This window comes from Anopheles nili, chromosome 2 (genome assembly GCF_943737925.1).
Source record: "Anopheles nili chromosome 2, idAnoNiliSN_F5_01, whole genome shotgun sequence".
Taxonomy (NCBI): Eukaryota; Metazoa; Arthropoda; class Insecta; order Diptera; family Culicidae; genus Anopheles; species Anopheles nili.
The window spans coordinates 23,810,134-23,833,974 of NC_071291.1; the positions used below are offsets into that span (position 1 = coordinate 23,810,134).

General features: G+C 39.4%; 1 protein-coding gene across 1 annotated transcript in view; it reads right to left on the reverse strand.

Moving 5' to 3' along the window:
* LOC128720031 (uncharacterized) overlaps positions 1-23,841 on the reverse strand; it is a 91,924-nt gene that overhangs the window by 49,862 nt on the left and 18,221 nt on the right. Inside the window, exon 2 of the mRNA XM_053813679.1 lies at positions 22,378-22,567. Coding sequence (XP_053669654.1) covers positions 22,378-22,567 — 190 coding nt within the window. The remainder of the gene's footprint in view (positions 1-22,377; positions 22,568-23,841) is intronic.

Here is a 23,841-nt window from a genome sequence, read left to right on the forward strand (position 1 = left end):
TCAAATCGCACGAACCTACAATCATCCTTGCCGCGGACGCATTTTTCCAGACGAGATCAGGCAACACAAAAGGATCAACACGCATTTGCTTGATGCCGGTTAATTCATTATTAGGTGGTCTGGATTGCTTTTAAAGCGCTTTCCCTGGTCAACATAACCTCTAGTTGTGTGGGATAGAGTAAGAAGGATCACTGACCCGTAGCATAGGAGTGGCGGTTGCGCACTTTGTGAGCTTCTGCTATCGTTTTTCGGCTTTTTCCTCGAACACAGTAAGGCAGCGACTCCCTGCCCCGCAAGGGTTTTATTTGATTTCGTAGGAACTTTTTTTCGTCCTGGAATTCTATCTAGGATAAGCAAACAGACACCGAAATTCTCCCACAATTAAGTGTGAAGAAAACTGTGTGCCAGCAAATATCAAGGGACCATCTTCCCTCATCAGATCAAATATTTTACTACTGTATCTTGCTTCACAGCACTGGTTAGAGGTGGAAAAGAACAGGTATGATTCGTAACGGGATCGATAAATTCGGCCATGGAACAACATTTTGGCGCCTTTTTCTGATTGTTGTACAAAAATCATATGAAAATTTATCAGTTTGATGGTTAGTTGCAATCCTTATTGCAATCTGGAAGTAAAAATTGTTTGCTTATCTACACATTAGGGATGTATCAAATATCTATTCGCAATACGTTCATCTGACTATATTACGCAGTGATTTAAATTCGATCACTCTGGATCACCGTTTCGACCATATGCTCAGTTTAAATAAATACCAAAAAAAAAATTATATCAACTTTTAAAAAAAGCAGGCGCAGAACAACAACAACGAATAAAAGCTACAATATATTCTAAAAAAACTGTTACGCTCACCAGGCGCGGTCTAAAACTGTGAAACAGCGCAAACCCAACCCAATTACGAACGTGCCTGCCCTAATCTACAATACCAAATCCCTTCAGGGTATTCTCATCAACATCATCTAACCTTTGCGGCTGACTGCACTCAACCAGCCAGCGAACACGACCACGATATTCTTGAAATCTTTTTCCACCGGCAGAAAAGAAACACCACACTATTCCACACATTGATTTATGCTCGGTTTGCGTTATAATCCTTTTCTTTCTTTTCTGTTTACGTGCAAAAAAAGTAACAACTATTGCTTCAGCAGGGAAACAAAAATGTTACAAAATCGCGTTTTTTTCGCGCAACGTCTTGGCTTTTTTTTAAGTTTATTTTCTCAAGTACTGTTTGAGGTTTGGTTTCAAGAATCCCGAATGCAAAGCCACGGTTGCTGCACGCGTAAAAGGGTCGCTTCTCAATCACCTGGAGGGGAAAGATATATTAGGTGAACGGTGCTATGAAAGTTTTGTGATTGTTTTCCTCTTTTTTACATCGGTTTATCCCCTTTCGCTCATTTCTTTTTTGCATGTGTCAAAAATGAGCATTACACAAAACTTAACACTTTGCTCCATTGTTTGGTGTGACAGCAGAAAAGTGTCGATTTCTTCGCGTTCCAGTGGATGCTGAGAACCACGAAAAAAAAAATATACGCTTTAAGCTAAGAGCAAACAGCATGTGTTAGTTCTTAATTAAGATTTCAATATCCGTTGCATACAGCGGGCACAGCACGATGTACTTTCTATGTGAGTGCATATGCTAATTGAATGGCAGAGAACAGCGATTCGAAGAAAAAACAACTATTTTTTGCCGTACGTTGCTTGCTTATTGTTATCCCATGTAACGTCATATTTTGTTCCCATTCAGAATACCAGCGATATGCTCAATGTTTCCTACCATCGTAAGTGTGAGTAAGTATTCACAGCCAAATTGGACAGATTCGGAAGTGAAAATAACAACAGAAATAAATGAATGATGCTGCACCGTACAAAAAAAAACGTGATAGATAAATAAATTACGAAAAAACAAACTACAGTATTGTGCCAAACCACTAAAATGTTTAACATATCTAGCGAGCAATCGACGAATCGCTTAATACGAGTTCAACTGGCATCTACGTAAGCGTGTGTAGGAATAGGAAAAGGATAAGAAAAGGTGGTGATATTGAGAGGAAAGGGTTATCTAATATAACTGATTTAAAATCGCACAAACTGCTAACTGCGGAAACTAAGTAAGTAGACGAGGAAGTTTATAAGAAGACAACTTCATACGACGTAATATTTTTCAAGGCTAAGCCAGGCAAGATTGGATTGGTAAAACGTAACGATTTATGTTATTTAAGACCAATGTTATTCCAAACAAAAAAGAAATAGGTAACAGCAAATCTGTTAATCACCAAAGTTTCCTAAACACCGTTTCGGGTACGAAAGGTACGTATAATTATATCTTATTTTAACAGACATTTGAACCAGTCCAATGCACGCCAAGACCGGACAAGTGCTAAAGCATGGGCGTTACTAAGGGTACAGTGTGGTTCAGTTGCACCGGTTTGCAGGATCAATCGTAGAAAAAGAAGATTACCAACGCGCTTTTTTTTAATCGTTACCCTTATCGTCGTTGTGTGTCCACAAGTTTATATAGTAAGAAATTTTGCATTAGTTGCCCTATGGCGGTTAACGCCCAGAATCTTCCCACCACACAACCGATAGAAGATGTTTGTGCATTATAAAAAGTATGCCTCTTTTTCGATGCGACAGAACATTGTACATCTAACATGAGAACATTGGGGTATGATTTTTTTTCTTCATTTTTGCTTTGTTGCATTCGCTTTTGTTCCACCGTAAAGACATCGTACATCGTCCTCAAACTAGCATGTCGTTGTACCTGTCGCAAAAGAAAATTCAAAGTTTGAACCCTAACAACCCTGTTACGGGCTTCAAAAGCTGTTACGGGTTCTTTTTGAAGATGACCGCCTCCTGATCGTTTTGTTCGCTTCTGTATGTGCGCAACTACGGCTTCTGAGTTGTCACCTACACTTTCTCGCTTACTCTAATCCTTCCTCTTTGTACTATTCGCGAGAGTCATTTGCTATCGGTCTACAATTCCAACAAGCACTACGTACAGTATGCTCTAGCTTTTGCATGCAATCAGAACATATTTTTTACCCAAACAGTTCAACATGCAGAAGGAAGCAAAAACAAAAGCCATGCAAATACGAAGCGAATCTGTAAATCGTTATCAGCTGGACGCATACGATTGACCAGAGGTCAGTGCGACCAACCATGCTGGGTCCTTTTTTGAACTTCATAAAGCAACAAGAACCAAAGAAAGCCTACCGACAGAGTGCCCTAAAATTTGTTCTTGAGGTCTTAGACCGAAAAACTATTTGTGAAATGCATTAACGCTGTTTGGTGACTGCTTCAAAACCGCACATAAACGGCGATCTTTTTGAATTTTCAGGGGTCTTTTTGCTGCGCAACATCAACCAAGCCAGCACGCTGCAGGATACGTTTGTTCTACTCGGACAATGTCCACCATTTTTAAAGGACACCCTCACTCGGTGGGATTAAACGTCCAGCAGAGCAAAAAATGACATACGATCACATAGGACATTTAAAAATGGCTGGCTGCGTTTGTGTTCCCGTGAGAGCACAATAGTTATTCAATTTTCAGGTATTTTAAAATCTATTTGTTTTTGAAACACAAACAGACAATCAACCATCCAAAATCGTGAAAACTCAATTATTCCGCATTCTTCAAACGTTCAACGAAAATAAATTTCAATAACCACAATACTATAAAATTAGCACAATAAAATGAACAAATAATAATTACAACATACAAAAATAGCTTATTAAAATTTACGAAAACGCAGCAATCAATCCGAATATTAGTTTAGAGTATATAAGATCAAAACTAATACTTTGATTTTGTTTAAAAATAAAAACGAGCTTTTTTTTATAAATCGATTCTCACACAAACAAACCAACAATCGTTCGTATTATATACTGAACTAACGTTTAACGAAAACATTTCCAGGGACTTCATTCGCGACACAATAAGCCACTGCTTAATATTTTTTTCAAATTGATGACGGTATTTAATAGACGAGTGTCAAACCCAACCTCTCTAGCGTTTATGAGCACCATTCAATAGGATCATTAATATGCTTTTGTTCGTTTGAAAGAATGACGATCAAGAACAGTCACATCATCAATAACAGAACAGGTTGTTTGTACATAAAAGCATATTTTTATTGCTATCGGAATAAACAGAGCTCAAAAAAAATCATATTCTATCGACTATAACGAATACAACATCAAGTATTATTATTACGCCTTAGATTACGACATGAATTATAACGTTGGCGCTGGTCGGCTGTATCTTTTAAGATTTTCTTTCAAGCACACGTGCTACATTTCCCACGCGTTAGGACATTTTTGCAACGCATATGCTACCGACCATCACGGTCCGTACGGAATCCACTGTGCGTGAGACAACCACTTAAACCCTGCAGTTGATTAATGTCGGTTTTGCAAAATCATAAAGAAAGCCACCGAGCCTGGCGGGAGTCGGCATGTTGAGCGCATACCAAATAACATTCCCGGTACCCGGACGATACCGGACGCTTCTACGTCTGCCCATTTCAAGAGTTTCATTCATTAGCCTTCAAGTGTGACTTTCATTCGGGGCTTTTTTAAAGAAAACAAAACCCATAAGTGTCCTATTACGCTGGTATTGATTGAAATACATTGGATAATTGGTGAAACCGGATGGTATACAATGGTCAGCTCTCGGTTTTCGAGGCTAGTGGACAAGTTCCCGGGAATCTACGGTGCCAATCCATCCAACGACTGTCCCTTAGCCAGGATCCTTCCTTTTTGCGTTGCCTTCACACCAAAAAGAATCGTCAATATATCGATTCTCAATTGAGTAGGATCTTCACAGCCAAGTGATCATTGCATAATGAGAAAAAGCGCTCTCGACAAGCGTCGTGCTGTTTTTTCATTTTTTTTCCTTTTCTTCTGGTCCCAGAATGCCAGAAATTCAGTGTTTCGGTAGAGTATTTTTGTTATCCGCAGGCCTGATCTCTTGAACGGGGGGCACAAGAAAGGCCACAGGCGAACAAAAAATGGCCAACCGAGGGTAAAACACTTTTCCCCTGAAATGCCGATATTCACTCGACACTCCTACGCACCATTCGAGCCTGAGGAAACCCTCCACTGGACAATGGTCTCGGTATGGCTCCTGATGCGAAAATAGAAATTGTATGTGCTATCAGCTTACAGCCCGCCGCACGACAGCACGCCGACGTAACTTTTTCTCATGACCTTTTTCACGCATTTTCAACAGTTTGACCGTCAGTGCAGTTTTAGCCGCTCGGTGCTAGCTCATAATAGTACAGTGGGATGCAGCACCGATCGCTTGACGATTACAAACAGTTTCTCATGAGCCCTACCATATAGAATAAGGATACGGTAGTCAAGACAAAACAAAAACAGTAAAAAGAACCCATAATTTAGGCATGTCCGACACAGATCCTTGTATACAATGTTCTACGAGCAAGTGTTTCATAAAAGAGTAATATGTAAAAAACTAGAACGATAAGAACACGCAGTTGCATCACTTTGTGCTTAGTAACATCACTGCAAAAAAATGATAAATTTGAGAGCAATGAAACAAAAGTACACCATTTCTTTGTCATATAATGCTTATAATTTACGTAGTCCCTGTTATTAAAATCCTTCACGATGCCGCGCGGATTGTTTATACAATTTGTGCGTGACAGATAAACACAGATCATCACAACCTCCAAGCCCGGTGAAGGGTCATGGTACAGACGATCGTTCGTTCGTATTTTGATACCAGTCCAAAACGAATTTCTCTAATCGCTGCTATACTGAAGCTGAGTTATTTACACAATTTTTACATCACCCTAAAGTTTATTGGAAGTCTTTTTATGATGCAGCCCGATCGCATTGGCTGTGATAAAAAAAAAGGAAAGAAATACGAAGAAATCTGATGTTTTATGGCCTCCTTCATATACGTAAGCGAACGCACTGAACGACCAAAAGGTAAGCCACAAAACAAAAACGAAACGAAGAAAAACCGGTTTATAGCGTAGCGCAAGGATTTTCCCGTTGCCGCAGCCCGTGTCTAGCTTTCAACAACCCGTTTCCGAAGGATAAATAGGATTACACAGAACGCCAACGCAAGGCTGGGAGTTTACTGATTAAATTATTTACGCAGCGCATCCGCGCCCCAAGCCTATGTCGTGGCAAGGGTTCTACCCGGGAAACACGAGAACAAGTGCCACATTGGGCACACGTGTTTTTAAGCCGAACCATGGTCTGTGATTGAATGCATTCTAAGGATTCTGGAACGATCTTACGCGCTACGCTCTGGTATGCTGCGCTAGAAAAGATCAACGAACACGGGAAAGTGATACCGATTACTAGCTTTTTAATTATACCAAACACATTAGACGCATTAAGGCCAGCTTGTGAGACAAACCGGGAAGGATCAAGACGAAAAGATGCAGATAAATCTCCAACCCGCGGTTGATGTACAACAATGAATCCTAACTATCATTTAGTTCTTTAACACTGCGTCAGCGCGGTGTACGACAGGTACAGGGAAAATATATAAAAACGAAGAAAAAGCGCGGGACCTTCCGTAGGATGATAAGTGAAATTGAAAACCGTCTCTTGGCCAAGCATTCCACGCCTAAAGGAAAGGATTGTGAAGGAAAGGATTCCCGAAGGATTCTCAGCAGCTCAGTTGGACAACGATTTGTCTTTTGATGGGCCGAAGATCGTAATTAGTCCTAGGGGATGGTCCGTGATAATCTCGTACGAGGGCGATACGGAAAACCGTTTGCCTTCCAAAACCTGTTTTTGTGATTTTTCTGTTATGTGAATATCCCCAACGGGACAAAGCACAAGGGAGAAGCTCCATTAATGGGTTCGATTTTATGAAACCAGTAAGCATCGAAAGCATACTTCATCCCATACACTGCAGCTCATAAATACTCCCACGGTAGACTTAAATGTTTGTTTGATTTTTTATCCTTAACTGGAAGGGAACAGAATTTTATATTTTCCATGGTGGAAAATTAGTCCATGTATAGAAACAAGGTAAAGGGGTTTTGTGCACTGCAAAGAACGAAGGTCAAACGATTTGTGCCGTAAATTTTGTTTACGACATTCTGCAACCAGTTGTAAATAAATTGATCTTTTGAGATGTACCATGCACATATTCTTAGAAATCTCAACATGGTCATGGCAGTGTTGTCTGGTAAACTATTGCATTTGTTTCCTTCCGTATAGAGCAAAAAATCGACCTTGTAACATTCTGAACAATTAGTGACCTAGTTTTCAAAAGCAACACAAAACCATCACAGGAAGCTACGCACAATCCTATGCTTAAAAAATATCCGAAGCTATGGTAAACGGAACGGATCTGTTCATTGGCAATGGAAGTCGATATCCATGGTTACGTCTGGATCCCGATGAATGTGAAACCTTGCTATGAATTGCTTTCGGAAATAAGCGCAGCATCAATCGACTGAAATCGAATCAACATGAAGCCACAAGCGGGTGCCTGCTATTCTCATTCGGGGGCCGGTATTCCTGGAAAGCCGTACAAACGACCTTATACCAGAGCAAAGGATCGTAAACCCTTTTTACACCACACGGCAACTTCCGGATGATTGTGCGCATTTACAGCAGCCCATTTACATTATCCGCTTTCGTTTGAGCAATTTATCTAAACACGCGCAAGCATGGTCAGTGTCGGTTACACAATTTGTGGAAAATTCAATCTTACATCGTAGTTGAAGAACTAGAGCATTGAATTAGAATTTTGATCCTAAAAAAAATATATATATATATATATATATATATATATATATATATATATATATATATATATATATATATATATATATATATATATATATATATATATATATATATAATTTTGGATATAGAATTATAACCAATTGTCTATATACCGTTTCTAACACAAACTATTTACGCAGGAACATTAAAACGAAGCATCGATCAGCTTGCGATCGCATAGCTTTAACCTTGACTTTTTTCACATTAACATATATTGATGGAAGATAGACGATTCCATTCCCACCGAATTCTGTCAGCCCTTCGACAGAAACGCGAAGGGCTTACATACGTGATCTCCATTACTTCATTCGTGATCTTCACTGGGATCGAATAAGATTTTAAAAAAGTTATCCCTGCTTCTTCACCAACAGTTCATCGAGAAGGAAAACGGTGGGTATAAGACGAATGTAGATTCCAGTTCAACAGGAAACGAAACAGGTACTTGTCCAAGGGCCAAGGTAGCGGAAAGAGAAGGTTCACATTAACACGTAAGAATGTGTTTGTGAAAGAACAAAAGGGCGCAACTTTAAGCCATCAGTCGATCGATATTACAGGTTATTGCTGGTAGCCGAATAGTTGGAGTGAAAAGGCTTCGGGAGAGTGTGCATTAAATGTAAAAATTTGTCTTGTAAGAAATAACAATTTACCGCGCATTCTTTATGCAAGCTGTTCCATTTTAAGAAGATCGAAACGGATTTTACAAATTTTGTTTAAACTTATTTATTTAAACGGTTCATCGCAGATAAAATTTTGATTCCATCGGATATCTGAATGTACGAAAACGATCATCAATATTTAATTCTACTAAAACGATGAAATTATCATCGTTTGTTAAAACTAGCTTTTTTTGTTGTTCAAAACATTTGGCATGAATAATTTTTACTACTCAAGCATTTTAATAAAAAAAAATCTTCATAAGCCACACATATGGCGTACAAATACAACACCATATTGTACACGACGATAATTTAAACGGAGCAATGTACTTGAGTAGGCACTCGATAATCGAAACGCCGGTGGGAGTCCTTTACAAATGAAGCGAGTGTGAAATCGCGATTATTGCATAACACCATAAATAAATCTGTCTGGGATACAAGAAAAGGATACAAAAGAGTTGAGCACTCCGCGTCACCAACTGAGTTTTGTCTGTTGGATGAAGGAAATAAAGAACTACTATACTGCTACGCAACTGGAAACTTTCTTTGCATCAGCAACCCGCACTGCGGGAAGAAAATTTGTCCGAAGGATCACAAAGAAGTCCTGAGGTGTCTATAGCATATGTACAAAATGTGTGATGGCGCAATTGATTACATAGCACCAACCGTATACGATCGCCCAAGAAGCAATATACTGGTGGTGGATGCTGTTATATCTTTGTACGATGTCGAAATTTGTAATCAAAAAATATTTCATTGTAACCCATTAGAGTAATCTTTCGTTAGAATATCCATTCTCGCTTCCAAACGCTTCTCGTTAGCAAATATTGAATCATTTAATTAACCATAATAAATAAAAAAATAACACATTAAAAAAAACAGAATTCAAGGCACCAATGGTGACACAATTCTGCATAACTATTTTTAACCCAGTTCGGTTCCATACGGTGTGTCGCGTGTTCCAGAAACGTGCATATAAGCCCAACTTGCATGCATTAAAGTACGAGCCCAATCAGCTGAAGGTTGCCCGACAGGTTGGCTGGCACAAAATTGGTGCGGTCGGATAAGAACGTCCATACGTTTCGTTTCATTCTAGGAAACGCATCGAAATGGACACTACTAGTCGTTGTCGTTATTTAGCGTCCAACTGTACGCCTTGTTGCACACCTTCTGTTTTCCTCCCTTAGGCCTTCACTTAGAAGCAGCATTCTGTGGCGTGTGGCCAGATACGAGAGAAGTGCGAGAATTCCGTTTCGCGGTCGTTCTCAAACTCACGTTAGCACATTCCATTGTGCCGCTTAAAATAACGGATGAAAGGAATGCGACTTTTTGAAAGAAAACCGACCTGCACTATCAGCTGCATGTGCCACCGGAAACTGAACGGGGATAGCACGACTTACGGCCGTTCTATCAACAACAACAACAACATTGGCTAGATCTTCTAATTTGCATACGCCTGTCTAGTGACTGTAAACGATTTTCTTGTTTGTTACAAATATAAAGTCACAAAATGCTAAAAATAATCCAATTTTATCGTCTACTTTCTCAAATCAATATCAAAAATCCACAGATGACCCAAAAAAAAACAAAAAAGCAACAGATATTTGATAAACTAACAATGGGTTATTCCTCACAACTATCGAAGCCGAACCCTCAAAATTCAGAATGGTACTTATTTTCTACATTCATTGTAAAAATGACCACCAACAGGATATGCGTGAGGAAACCGAACGATGGGAACGAACTTTTTCCATCAATGAAACGAATAAAAAATAAGAATCTCACCAACAATGATGCGGCATTATGATAGAAGTGGGCCATTATCAAATTGCAAGCGGCACAGTGGTCCTTTAAAAAGGCGATTACAGCATTCTAGGCACAATTCATTCGAAGGGCCCACACGATGCGAGACCTGCCTTCGCTCGATGGTTCCCATTCATCCTCGGACCATTGCAAAAGACATCCTTCAGAGCCAGCCGCACTGCCTAACCCCTCTCCTTTTCTTTTATGCAGTCGCACATCATACAAAAAAACACAGACGCCGAAACACTAGACACCCTGCTCTCGTGAATGCTGATCCTTCCGAAAGGATCTTCGATAAAAACGATCTCTTTTCCTAGGACGGCGAGAAACGGATCATCACATTCCTTCGCCTCCGTCAGTGTGTGGGGGGTTGTGCCGGCCGCTGTATGTGCGGTATTTTTACTAGGAAGGACAACTGCTTCCCGTAAAAAAAAATCATATATCTACGGACAAGAATGGGCTTTTCTAGTTCAGCAGCCAGTACGTGCCCTTCCGTTGAATGGAGCCAGCGTACCCCATATTTTACGGGGGAAGGAAAAATGCAGAAACAAAACCCGAAAAACACAACAATTTTCCCACAACGCACTGGTCAAAGCACGGTGGAATGCAATAGGGACAATGCGTGCCTGTCTTCCGAATTCGATCGATTGGAAGAGCGCTAGACAGAGCAAGGCAAACAATTGCGATTGGTATGAAACATTCGCCTGAGTGTCGCCAAGATGCATAACAAAACGGCTACTGGGTTCCAATAAAACATTTTCCCGCACAAGCCACATCGAAACGAAGCAAAGATTGAAGAATTACAATTGAGTAGCCCAGACATAAGAAACAAAATACACGATTCAGAAGATATCGAACGTTGTTGAACGTGTTGGCATCGTCTTATAACGGTTAGCAAACATAAAAAAACGATGTGCGACGCCACATGCACCTAATTAGCATGCAAACGATACTTGCGTTCCATGAACAGTTTGTTTCAAAGACCATCCTGCCGATTTACACTGTCACGCGAAACGATGGAAGGCATGCACCGACTGGACAACGCCCCAGGCTACCGTTGAGAATATTAACTGCAATAAAAATGGTATCGTTATAAACCAAACGCAGCTCGATCTCATCTATTTTCCAATTGTTACGATTACAAGACGTTTATACAAGCAACGTTGAAACATTATATTTTGTGTTACTGGAACAGATCCATTCCCTACAACGATCTCAACATAATTCCTTACAAAATATTTGCTGTTTGTTCATGCTTCGCATATAGTTGTTCAGCTCATGCAGAATTCGTTTTTTGTAACCTATGCGTTGCTATAGAAATCGTTTAGCCGGCTGACCGATATAGAAGTAGAAACAGAGGGTTTGCACATTTTCATGGACCATAAAAATGGACAAAACGCCGCTGAGCCGATGTTGTATCGTAAAATGCTTCAACAAAAGTACCGGATGTTTCCCTTTTGTTTAGGACGACCAATTTTCACATTCCATATTCTAAAAAGCTAACGCTTCAAAAATAGTTTCACTATGACATAGGCAAAATGTTGGTTCAATTTTACTGTCGTAAAATGTGCTTGCCTGTTCTTTTGGTCCCTTTAAAATCGTAAAAAAAAATCAGGCTCTGTTCAACACATAGAGCCATCAAAACAAAGCTTTTTTCGAGCGCGAAAAACAACATGATCTTTAAAGTCAGCTGGCCTCAGATTCTGCCCTCGAGAACAGGTATCTTTCTTGCCGTCAAAGTTTATTTTTATGCTGACAAGTTGTGCTTTCTCGCTTGTTTACTTCTGCTAACTTAGTTGCATTTATCGACAGCTTACATTCTAAATGTAAGGCCGTTTTCTGTCAATCGTTGTTCAATACCCCAAAATAACTTATGCTCTCCGCATATGAATGTATGCGGTCGAAGCCCATACCTTCGGTGGGTGCCCTTTAGATGGAAAAACCAGTTGGACTTGTTTCCAGTGGCTTTCATCTTAACACCAGTAGCTGCTTCTCCAACAGAAGGGCATCCCGTCGTTACAGTGAAAAGAAACAACTGTTTACAGTGAGAGAAAAACAAACTACGAAGATCGTGATCGAATACTCCAAAAGCATGGTCAGGTTATACGCACACAAATGATTCTTTTCCTTCCATCAAGCAACTCTTCCGAACAGGTTCGAAGCCTGCTGATTTCCTGTCACACTGGAATCTTTCATTTTACAATGCCTCAGATTCCTTCCCGATGCCTGGAGAAGTATGTGCTACCGCTTCAGCAGCACTAAGGTCCAAAAGGGCTCCAACTTTCACCCCCTACTCTCCTATCCCATCAGCACCCATTCACATACATCCTCTTATGATTCGACTCCGAACACCAAAGTTGCCATTACAACCATCGGTGCTATCCGCGTTCGTTGAACCTTCCGATGAACGATTTCCTGTTCTCAGCGCTGCGGCAAGATCGAGCAGATCGGTTGTTACATTGGTTGGTTTGTAAGTATGGCCAACCGGTTTTTTTAACGCTACTGGAACCACCGCCATAGCCCTTGAGTGAAGCATATCCTACCGGTAATGATAAAAACGTAACTGATAACTTCCAAGTTTGGTCAAGCCAATTATCAATGAACGGTGATCGGGTGAGTCCGAAGGATCTCAACTACCGTTAAGGATGCGAGGAAATGTGCCTCGAACAGAAATGCGCGAAATGATCAAGGAAAATTGAAGCAAGACCCAATAATATTACTTAATAAACTAGGTTTACAAGAAGCATTACGCAATCGAACGTCTTGGTGATCGTTGGAATAAATTCGTTGTATGCAAACACGCAGCAAACATCAATCTTTAGAAAAATCCAACATTTTCAACGTAATCCAACATTTCAAAACATTTATTGACCAATTTTGGTTTAAATAAGTACTAATTTCCTTAAATACACAACCATCAGCCACACATGCCAAAGCCGCCATTGCTGAGCCTTATCGCATTATGAGCAGCCACGCACCTTTCAAAACCTCAATCCTAAACAGCTGGCGGACGTCTCGTTCTGATAACCATCGACCGCGTCAACAAAAATGACCGTTAGTTCAAATAAAAAAGAAACCGCTTTGTCCTCCTAACCACTGGGTGCTATCGCTTCTAGATGGCCTCTTTGCCGTTCTTACGCAATAGCTACGACCATGTGTATTGGTTTTGAGTCAACTGATGAATGAAACACGGTTGAAGCGGCTCCCTACCCTCACCTTCACCATTATCTATGACTCTCTAATAAATTGGACTTGATGTTTAGTCCTATTAATTCATAATTCACATCAACGATCGCATGATACAAGAACTGGTATTAGTTTATTTTGAAAAGGTAAGAATCACTACAAATATAAACGATATACAATAAACATTGACTTTAAATATTTTTTATTAAATTCCTTTTGTTGAAAATAATGAACAAAATCACAACGAAATATCGAAAATTTAAATACACCATCACAGAATACAACAGTAAGAAGCATTTTATAAATTCAACCTGAGTAAGGTACAAAATTTATGCATCCTAAAAACAGATGTTTCAAAGAGTCGAACCTATTGCTCAGTCACCCTTTTTTATGCCATGCCAAAAAGCATCCTTTACCTACATTTTTAGCTTTGGAAACAATGTTATACAAACCAACCGTACTACCGGTAGCCCAACATCAACCGGACAATCTGACCGGTGTCGATCAGAATTTACACCCGGTGTTTCGGAAACCAGTCCTCGCTCCAAAGAAAGGCAAAACTTCACACCTCTTCCGCCATCCCGTGGCTGACCCAAAATAGCTGGCATTTTTACGGAGCCCAAGAAAATTTGTGGCTCGAAAATTTTATGCAAATTTTACCGTCTCAAATACATAAACGGGACATGGTAACATCGATGTAGACCGAAGAAAAGAATTCAACACACCCATCAATGTATGAATGATGGCGATTAATGAGTCGAACCCTAACGTTTTCTGTAAAATAACTAACCTTATTGCCAGTACCCGTGCCATCGCACATTTTCTCAAGGGAGCCCGATTTCGGTTTCTGTTTTTTGATTTCGCAAGGAAACCGTTGTCCACGCGGCCCAGTATTGTTGACAGAATCAAAATCTAACCCTAAGTGAGGCGACCGTTTAATGATGGATGGGAAAAGGGTTCGCCTTTCACCGATTGGCCGTCCGGTTCTAGGAGCATGAGTGATGAATGACCGCCACAATCAGCAGGCATCAACGTGCGGCTGACCACAAATGCTTTGTACTGTTTCATATTGCCGGCCCTCTTCTGTCGGCACCTTGAAGTTACCGAAATATGCGGTGGTAGCAAATTTGACGCTTAATTATGAAAACACGTTTTCGCAGTAAAAATTCATTTCAATTTTACCGTACAATTAGAAAATAAAAAAACAATTTAAACCGTTTTATACATTACCGTACGTATAGAAAAGTGAATATGTGAAAGACACATTTAATAGATATAAAAGATAGAAAAAATAGACAACCAAAAAGAAGAATGACAAGATAAAGGTAAAGTGCGCCCTGCTCAGAAATAAAAAAAATATTAAATGAATTACACTAACAATAAATGTAATAGTTTGTATGCACCAGTGAAACAAGTTGAACAATGCGAAACTTTATCAAAAACCCATCAGTCACAAAACTCTTCATCATGAAAATTATGGTAACACTTGTGGCAAACATATGTTTGCCAAAATGAAACTTCAATGCGACTCACAAGATCATCATTTCCGTTCAAAATTAGACTACTTCGGTCTCGCTTCGAACACCGTTACCACACACACCGGGGGGTCAAAGCCTAAACCCTCATGTTGGAGGACCTCAGCGCCTCTTGAGTCAACGATGATCCCATACCGAGCGTACAAAGTGTCGTTTTTCTGCTCACTGCATCTCGCCGACATTGAAATACTTCGCGCATAGCATCACCATACCAAATGGCAAACATGTGTAATCCATGTGCAACCTAACATGGCTGGTATTACTTACTAACGCAAAAAAGAGAACGGTTGTTCAGTCAACCAGACAGTTTTGAATGTAGAACAGAAAAAAAAATCAAATGAACGGAATAAGCAAACTATATGAATGGTTCCTAGCTGTTACATGAATCGCCTGTGTGGACAAGCTACGGAAATGCAACATTACAAGACTGAAGTTTCTGGAAATGCATTGCCAAGAGCTGGCTTAACAGATCTTGTCAGCTACACTTGAAAAAAATCAAAGAAAAACAAACACAGACTCGATCATACGAGTGATCAAGAGAGTATGAGGTTGCAGTGAATCGAATCCCTTCGAAAGGCTGAGGAGTTTGTCCGTTTCGCAGGCGTGTAGGTGGGCTTACAGTTTGTCTAGAATGGATGCAAAAAGATGAAGAAAGCAGAGAAAGTCCACGCAAGGGATAAACGGGAAAGGACCGCAACGACGGTACGATGACATACCAAATGCTTGAGGTTTTTAAATTTTAAAAGGAATCCCCTTTTTCGGCAAGCATAAGAAAACTAGTGGCAGAGAAAAAACAAAAAAAGAAGGATTTGACTGTACTGAACAGCCATAGCCTTTTGCGGCCTCTTTAGAACTTCTTCATGTTTAAGATTTTTAAACCCAAATCGGACTTCAACCTTCAGAATCCTCACCATACCGTTTGCCATATAGCGATGCGCAAAAGAAGGACGAGGGACAGCGGAACAATAAATAATCATATGATCGAAAACACATGACTTCTGCGGGTCTCCGACTGACATATCTCTGTAAGATGACGACAGGCGCAAAAAAAAACGATGTCGGCTGAGAGCTTAAATTGTGGGAGTTTGCCGCTGATGCGAAACACTTGTTCCAATTTTTCAGGGTTTTGTTTGGGTTTTGAGATTTTTTTTATCGAAATGGTCTCAAATTCAATTCTGAGAATAGTTTTCTGCAGGTTCTTTGCACATGTTCTAAGAAATTTTTCTTCCTTTAACAAACGTGGCAGTGACAATGCCCAACATCCATATATTTAGAACCAAGGATGCACTTTTTACAATTGTTTCATCATGAGCAGAACAATAATTTTTTCGGCACGCTTCAATCACTACTTTACATTGTTGGATTAATAATACTTTTTGCATTATAAGAACACTCCGTAAATTTAAGATTTTAACAATTTCAACTTTACTATAATTGTACCATAAATCGTCCATAACATTTATACAAAAAATGTCGTTTGACGAGAAACAATGTATGTAAGCAGGAACCCTTTTGGCCAATATTTGTACAGCTCTCCAATCGGACAACCCAACACTCATTTTAGGATGGCGGATGATTTTCGGGACGGAACCAACCACACAGCAACGGTCATCCCGTTGCTTTAAAGATACTTTTCCCATGCCCCTTTGGTTTACCACTTAAAGATCGCTTGAGGCGAAAAACCGGTTCATAAAGTTAACAATTATTGACGATGCTGATTTAATTACCTTGCTTTTGGACAAAAACACATATTCCCCTGCTCCGTAATGGGGAAACATTATAACAAGAATATAAGAAAACGTCACATAAATGAAAGGACGTTGCTTTGGAAGATTCAAGTAACCAAACCGATGATCATGGACTCGAGTGAAGGCTCCAAACACATGCTTCGTCTGGATAATTGGCAACAAGTGGAGGCCGGATGAGTTCATGATTACAGGGTTCAATACAGGAAAAATACTGCATAACGGTATTATATTGCAAGAAGAGGCTCCCTCAAAAAGTATGATAAAAAAAATCTTGAACCATAATTCGTTAAATGCTTTCACTCTCATAACATTTTGAATCAATACCGTTGAAAAAATGATTCACTTTTAACAACATTCAATGAAGCAATAGATTATTTTCATAAATCATAGACTGTAAATCATAAGTTATTATGCTTCTTATGGTATGATAAAAAAGAACAAATTCGAATCCATGACATCGAAAATAATGATCACTTGCAACGAAACGTGCAGATACATAACCAAGCATGCATATATATGATTATTCAATGCATTTTAACTGAAATTCTACTAAAAACCGACAGTCAATTGCGAGTCATACATTCATCACGTGCCTATACTCCGATCACGTTCCTTCAAAATATGATTTCCCAGCATGGAAAGTCTGCCGAAAACATAAACCTAAAACCCGAATAGATGCAATTCGAGACAGACCTTTGAAGATCCAAACAGCACGTAGGACCACCACCAATATGAGCAGTTAACAATTGCCCCGAAATTCGTGCGCAAGCATTTGACCAGTGTCCGCTGTAAAAGTAAGCTTTACATCAATGCATTCAATTTTCCTTTCCGTATGCTCTGTCGGTGACAAACAAGTAAAAATGAAAATGTGTCTTTTTGCGTTCTTTTCTCTAGTTCCTTTTCCTTTAGGAAGGATTAAATCACTCCGAAAAGGACACAGCAGGGGGCTCACTATCTACGTACTGCATCTTCTAGCAATTTTATCTACCTTTCGTTTTGCAAGGAAAATCTTTTTGCTTAACCTTCCACAGGTTGGAGCGTCTAATCAGCTTCCAAAATGCAAATGGTTGCCGCCTTCGGTCGGATCACGTCAAAGACATTTTTTTAGGTTGTTTATTTTTCTATGAGATAAGCTGCGCTTCTTAGAGCCACTGATAAGATTTACCTTCTTCTCATTTCTCTGGTTTTCTCGAATCCGGAAGAAAACACCTGAACAGATTTACTTTCATAGGAACACTTTAAGAGCAACCGTTGGGTAAGATAGAAAATTAAATGGACCGTAAGAGATAATTTGCATGTCGTAGGTTTAGAATTGTTAATTAGTTTTTTTTCATGTTCGAAATCTGAACGGTGCATTTTTTCAATCCTCAGCTGATGGAAGGCTTACCGGGAGCTGATTGTCAATTAACTCTAAAGGGTGATTTATGCCAATATACGTGGCAGTACGACGTTTAAGCAGATGCTCATACTATTATTCCAATAATTGAAGTCAAAATTTGATGCAAGGATTGAGATGGACGGAAATTAAAATACAACCATTTTAAAATAATACTTTATCTGTATGAAAATGAGTTTTGTGATGTATCAACATTTCGCATATATAGGAGATACATGATTTACAGTACAAATTAAAATTTGATTCATACTTACATTAAACGAATGCATGTCATAAATGTAATACAAAAAATTTCAGCAGGTTTCTAGATTTCGCGTACCAGAAATAATTTTACCTAAGCTATTAATTAATTATTTTTCAATTCATGCAACGCACATGAATACAACAATCACACGATAATAAACTGTTATCCCGAATGAGCAAACCATGTTCCATTCTAGCCAGATTTTCCAACTGCTTCGCTTCAGCACAAACAAAATCCACCTGACGCCGTCTTTTCGCGCCAGAAAATTGAAAAAGTGCGCCAAACGATATGGGAACTCGCCACCGTACCAATACATCACAAGGAATAGCCTTCTTTTCCCTCCCAATATTGTCTTACACCAACGGTTGCACTACTCCCACGGTTAGATCCTTAAAGGGCAAAAAGGATGACATGAAAATGTTCGTCGTAAATAAACGGAGAAGGCGCAAAAACGAAGCCAGATGATTACAAAAAAGGAAGAAAGAAACTAACAACAACAAATCATAAAACGCACACTTTGGACCGAGCGCACGTTCTCACGACCCGTCGCCTAGCCGTCCGCTTCTGCACCGATTGACTCGTGTCCAGCATCGCTCCCGTAATGTGTGTGAATGTGTGCGCTGCTTTTCGAGCTTCGGTGGTCCACCAAAAGAGAAGCTCCAACAAAAAGGATAACGGGCTGGAGTAGGAAAGCGAAAGAGAAGCCATACTTTCAAAGCAATACCTGTTATAATCTTGTTAGACACAAGTTGCATGATCGAGGCGAGGGAGTGTGCGGGAAGCTGGAAAACTTTCTGCACAATCGCCTCTACCGCGCACGTACCAATGGTTTGCGATCATCAACACCCTGAGAAGGATCGTGCGCATTGGCGCACTGTAGAGGGATGAACAAAAAACAATAACAACAGGAAGAACAGGTAGCCCGGCGTGAGCCGTACCGTACTTTTCGTGCCGACAGTTCGAACAGGGTCACAGGTGTACGAAAGAACAGGTAGGATGGATAGAACTTGCTAACCATAACAGCATGACAATGCCAGACGGCTTCAGGATAGATTTTGGCGGGCAACAGGTACCAAAGGAAATGGTAGATCGTAAGAAAACAAAGAAAAAAACATCCTGGGAAACCTTATATCATGGTTACCTGCTCGGCGTAACCGGAATGTGAATGCTGCGGCGAGAAATCCTATAAGTAAGGTGAAAATAGCGGTACTGAACGAATCTTCCTACCAGAATCCGGCGAAAAGGGGAACGTGAAATGATATTGCTTTTCCTGCGCAGTTCCGCTCGTGGTGGTCTAAAGCAGTGCCAACGCATGAACTAAAATCTATCTAATACTTTTACTGGATATGTGCAACACATCTTGCACATGAGTTTGAGTCTCAAAGCTTGAGTTTAGAACTCACAAATAGCACACAAAAATACAGTCACCTAAAAGGTCAGAGAAGTGAATGGTGACGACTGGTATGACATGTTGTTGAAATTTTTGCATACAACGCCCAAGATTAATTACGCTAAGAGAAAAAAAAGGTAAAAAATGCAAATATATGTCCTTTTTAATCACAGATGATCGACACAGCGAAGCGGTTTAGAAGATCTCCGGTTTCAACCTCATGCGAGTGGGTGGTCATTAGGATCCATAAATCTAACACCCAATTAATCGATCGCGTCTGGGTAGCCCTAATAACAGGGAAGAAAAGGCAAACCATACACTCTACGCCAGATGGGACGACGACTGTATCCAATTACCTCATTATGGTACAGGATTTGATATTCCAGGAAGCTGCACTTTTGCCGCTTGCCATACGGCACCAGAAAACAAACATTTCTCCCAAGAATTCTCGTTGGTCAACCGTTTAAGGGTAATATTTGCTCTGCTAACCGTACACTCATCAGCAGAGCTATGGACAATGATATAATAAAAAATATACATAAGCATTGCTTTCGAACTAATTAGAAATGTTTTTGAAACTATGGCCTTACAAGAAACTTAAGTAGGTGTAACAATTAACTTATATATGGAAGATGGTTTGCATTGCGAATTCATCATAATGAAGTTTTTTTGTTCAGACTCGTATTATGAACTCTTCAGTACATTTTCGCTAGGGATTGTGTCATGCAAATCTGTTCCGACAAGAATTAAGATCAAATTTCAACCTTTTTCCGCTCGGTTTTCCGTTACATACTGGCAGGCATATTGCCAGGAAGACCACCGGCATTCTGAGATTTTTTTTTGAATATGAGTTCGTTTCCTATTTCATCACGGTTTAGAGCTTTTGCTTAAATATTAAAACGCATGTAAAAATTGTTGCTTATAGCAGATTCTTAAATATATATTGAGAAAATGTAACACGTATTGCGTCTAGTGCTTTAGCAGTGAGTTATACATTGTGAGGATGTTCATAATTCAAACTCAGCTGATAATATTTCAATGTTTATAAGCCGAAAAACATAGCAACAAAATTGATTAGGGAACAAATTATTCTGTAATAAAATCATAACTTTAATAGACAAATACATATCGTCAAACAATTATGAAAACAAACAATACTAAGGGTATATTACAAAGCAATCTTTCTACAATAAGAAGGATTCAAAATTTAGCAACATTTAAGTATGGAACCAATATGCTTAATGAGGACCTCACACACTTCACAAAGCAATGCTTCTTTCCCAGAATGCACATGCACGTACTGGTATATAGGGTATCATAAACCAGGTCAAAAGAGAGAACTCGGGTGCATGTAATTTATGGTATGGCGCTCGTCCTGGGGAAATCGGACGTTCAAGTTCTATGCGCAGCGCGACACCTTCGCCCAGGCCCAGTACGTTCTCCGCGGGATAACTGCGGTTCGAACAGTTCGGATATGTGCAGTTTCGTTCGACGCGCGAAAAAGGTAACAATTTAACAATATGGCAAAAAATAGTTTAAAAATGAAAAAAAACTACCACATATAAATTATAAAATTCCAGGCATTTAACAGAGAAAAGTGGAAAGCTACAGAATACGAGAATGTTATTGCCAGAATCAGCAGTACCTCGGCTTATTCATGATCCGTGTTACAGAAATCACTTTGAAAAGCAGGCAGTTAGATCATCCTTAAGGTGGTTTCTATTACGAACAAACGCTAATCCAATTTTAAACATGAACCATAATATTGCCCCTTATTAGGAAAACGTTGGTAATGTTTTGAAACAATCGTTGTGCTTTCGACAAAAAGATTTTTTTAATTGTTATTTTCGAAAAATGTGGCAGTTCAATCTCACGCCAGAAACAGATCTCCGAATCGGATCTACTTTGAAAAAGCCTACCCTAGAAGCACAAGTGTATCGAATATTCCTGCAAACGCACCAGGGTTCCCCTTACCGAACCCATCGATAAACATGATAAATGACCATGCCAGGAACAACAGACGATTTACGAAAACCGTCCCAATGACCTTTTAACGAATGATAGCATCAAATGGAAAGCATTGCAAAAAAGCAACAAGACACTTTTCAAGCCAACACTTGTCTCTACGCCAACGCAACCATCACAAGCGACCATATCGACATGCACAAAGAAGGCTCCGTGAGGGATATCTACGGTTTTACGTTCGTTGCGGCGCAAACAATTGCATTCCCATCGATGCATAACATGCGCTGGGTTTGAATTGCAAAGAGTCATCCTATTCGTCCTTTATTGTTTCCGCTCGACCCTCGTCCTACACAGTTTTGAAGTGACCTTTCTGCACTTGTTACACACCCCAGTGTAGAGAAACGTGAAAAATGACTTCCAGTTAATCATTGTTTTCAGTGTCACTGTAATTGTAGAGCTATTTTTTTTTTGCAACGAGCAGAGAAAGACACACGAAAAGAAACCTGTCTCAGAGTAAAAGGTTTCTTGGCGCCACCTAATTATCACCGTAAAGAATTGGCAAAAAAGGAAAATATGTCACAGATAAAATAGACCGCCAAATTTTGTTGCAAGAAACAAAGAATAATGATTGTGCAATATGATCACTTGTTACCTACCTGTGGTTCAACATCTTTGCATCGTCCTGCTGCTGTTGCCACTGACTGGATCCATCGTCTTTGATGTCGCCGTCGACATTGTCAAGATTTTGACAACACTCGTCTGCATTCGGGAGCTGCTCTTTGCTGGTGGAACATTTAGTGGATGACGTTATCTCACTCTCATCAGTCACGTGTTGAAATTTGTCTTCTAGGAATTAGAGAATAGAAAAATAACGAAATGTAATCAATACTCTATGACGGTTTAACTCATATCTTGGATTATGTTAAGTAAATGCATCGCAAGTATGGTACATAAGTCTATTCTAAAAATTCCAAAGAATCAATCATAAACTTCTACAGAATGTAGAAAAGCTTATTGATAGGAAGGCAGCTGTTCTACACCTTATCAAGTAAGAAACGATTTACAAACAATCTCATCGATTTTACTGCCAGGTCATACAGGGGATATGAAGGGGAGGGGGTCACAAAGTGGACAAAAATGTTTAAGCCAAAACATAACAAAGACTTACAATAACTTATTTCATGAGTTTGTATTTAAGAAAAAAGGTCCATGCTTATCGAAATACGTAAGAAAATATACTTAGCTAATAAATTGTCAAAAGCATGCAGGTTTTCTGGCTATTTTTCAAATCACTCTTCACCTGCGACGACATTCTTCGGAAAAAATATCACATTATTATATGAACAACATCAATTAATTTTCAGGAAGTGCCGCGACCTATAAAATACTTGTTTTAAAAGACGTACTGAAGAGCATATATTTAAGCTTTTCGCAAAATGAACAACAGCGCAGCTATTAGAGAAAAAAATACTTCTACTCAAAAGTGTCTACTTCCGATTACATACACATTATAATCTTGCAAACATCCGCTAGGATCAGAGATAGACAGGGATTGCAAGGATCTATATAATAGAAAAAAAAGGAAAAGGAAGGAAACGCATCTCAAGCCTTATGAATACACCACCCTGTCATCACTTTCGATGTTGGCTGTTTGTGGGATACAAGGGATGTATTAAACAAGAGATTAAGTAAGATCCTAAAACTGTAAAGAAGCACATCAAAGAAAAGCAAAGGATATCGTACAGGGGTATGTTTGCGTTCCATAGACGCATACGGTTGAACCATACCATAAACGCAGTCGGTGTTCTACGAATTCAATTTCAATTTAAACTATAAAAGATCTTAACAACATCAATGATTAATCACAAATTAAAAAAACATAGCAATACTGAGCTATACATAGAACGAAATGCTTACATATGCACACATACTTTATATAAGCGTACCAGTCTTCATTTGCTGAACACGTGTTTCTGGAAAGCTGTATTGCAAATTTTTGCTTGCCATACACTTGACAGAAGGCATGTGCGTATATATATATATAGCAATAATGAACATCAGGAATGAATCGAAAGCCAACACGAACAGACCACATTGAATTTAAAAAAAAAGCGAGCACA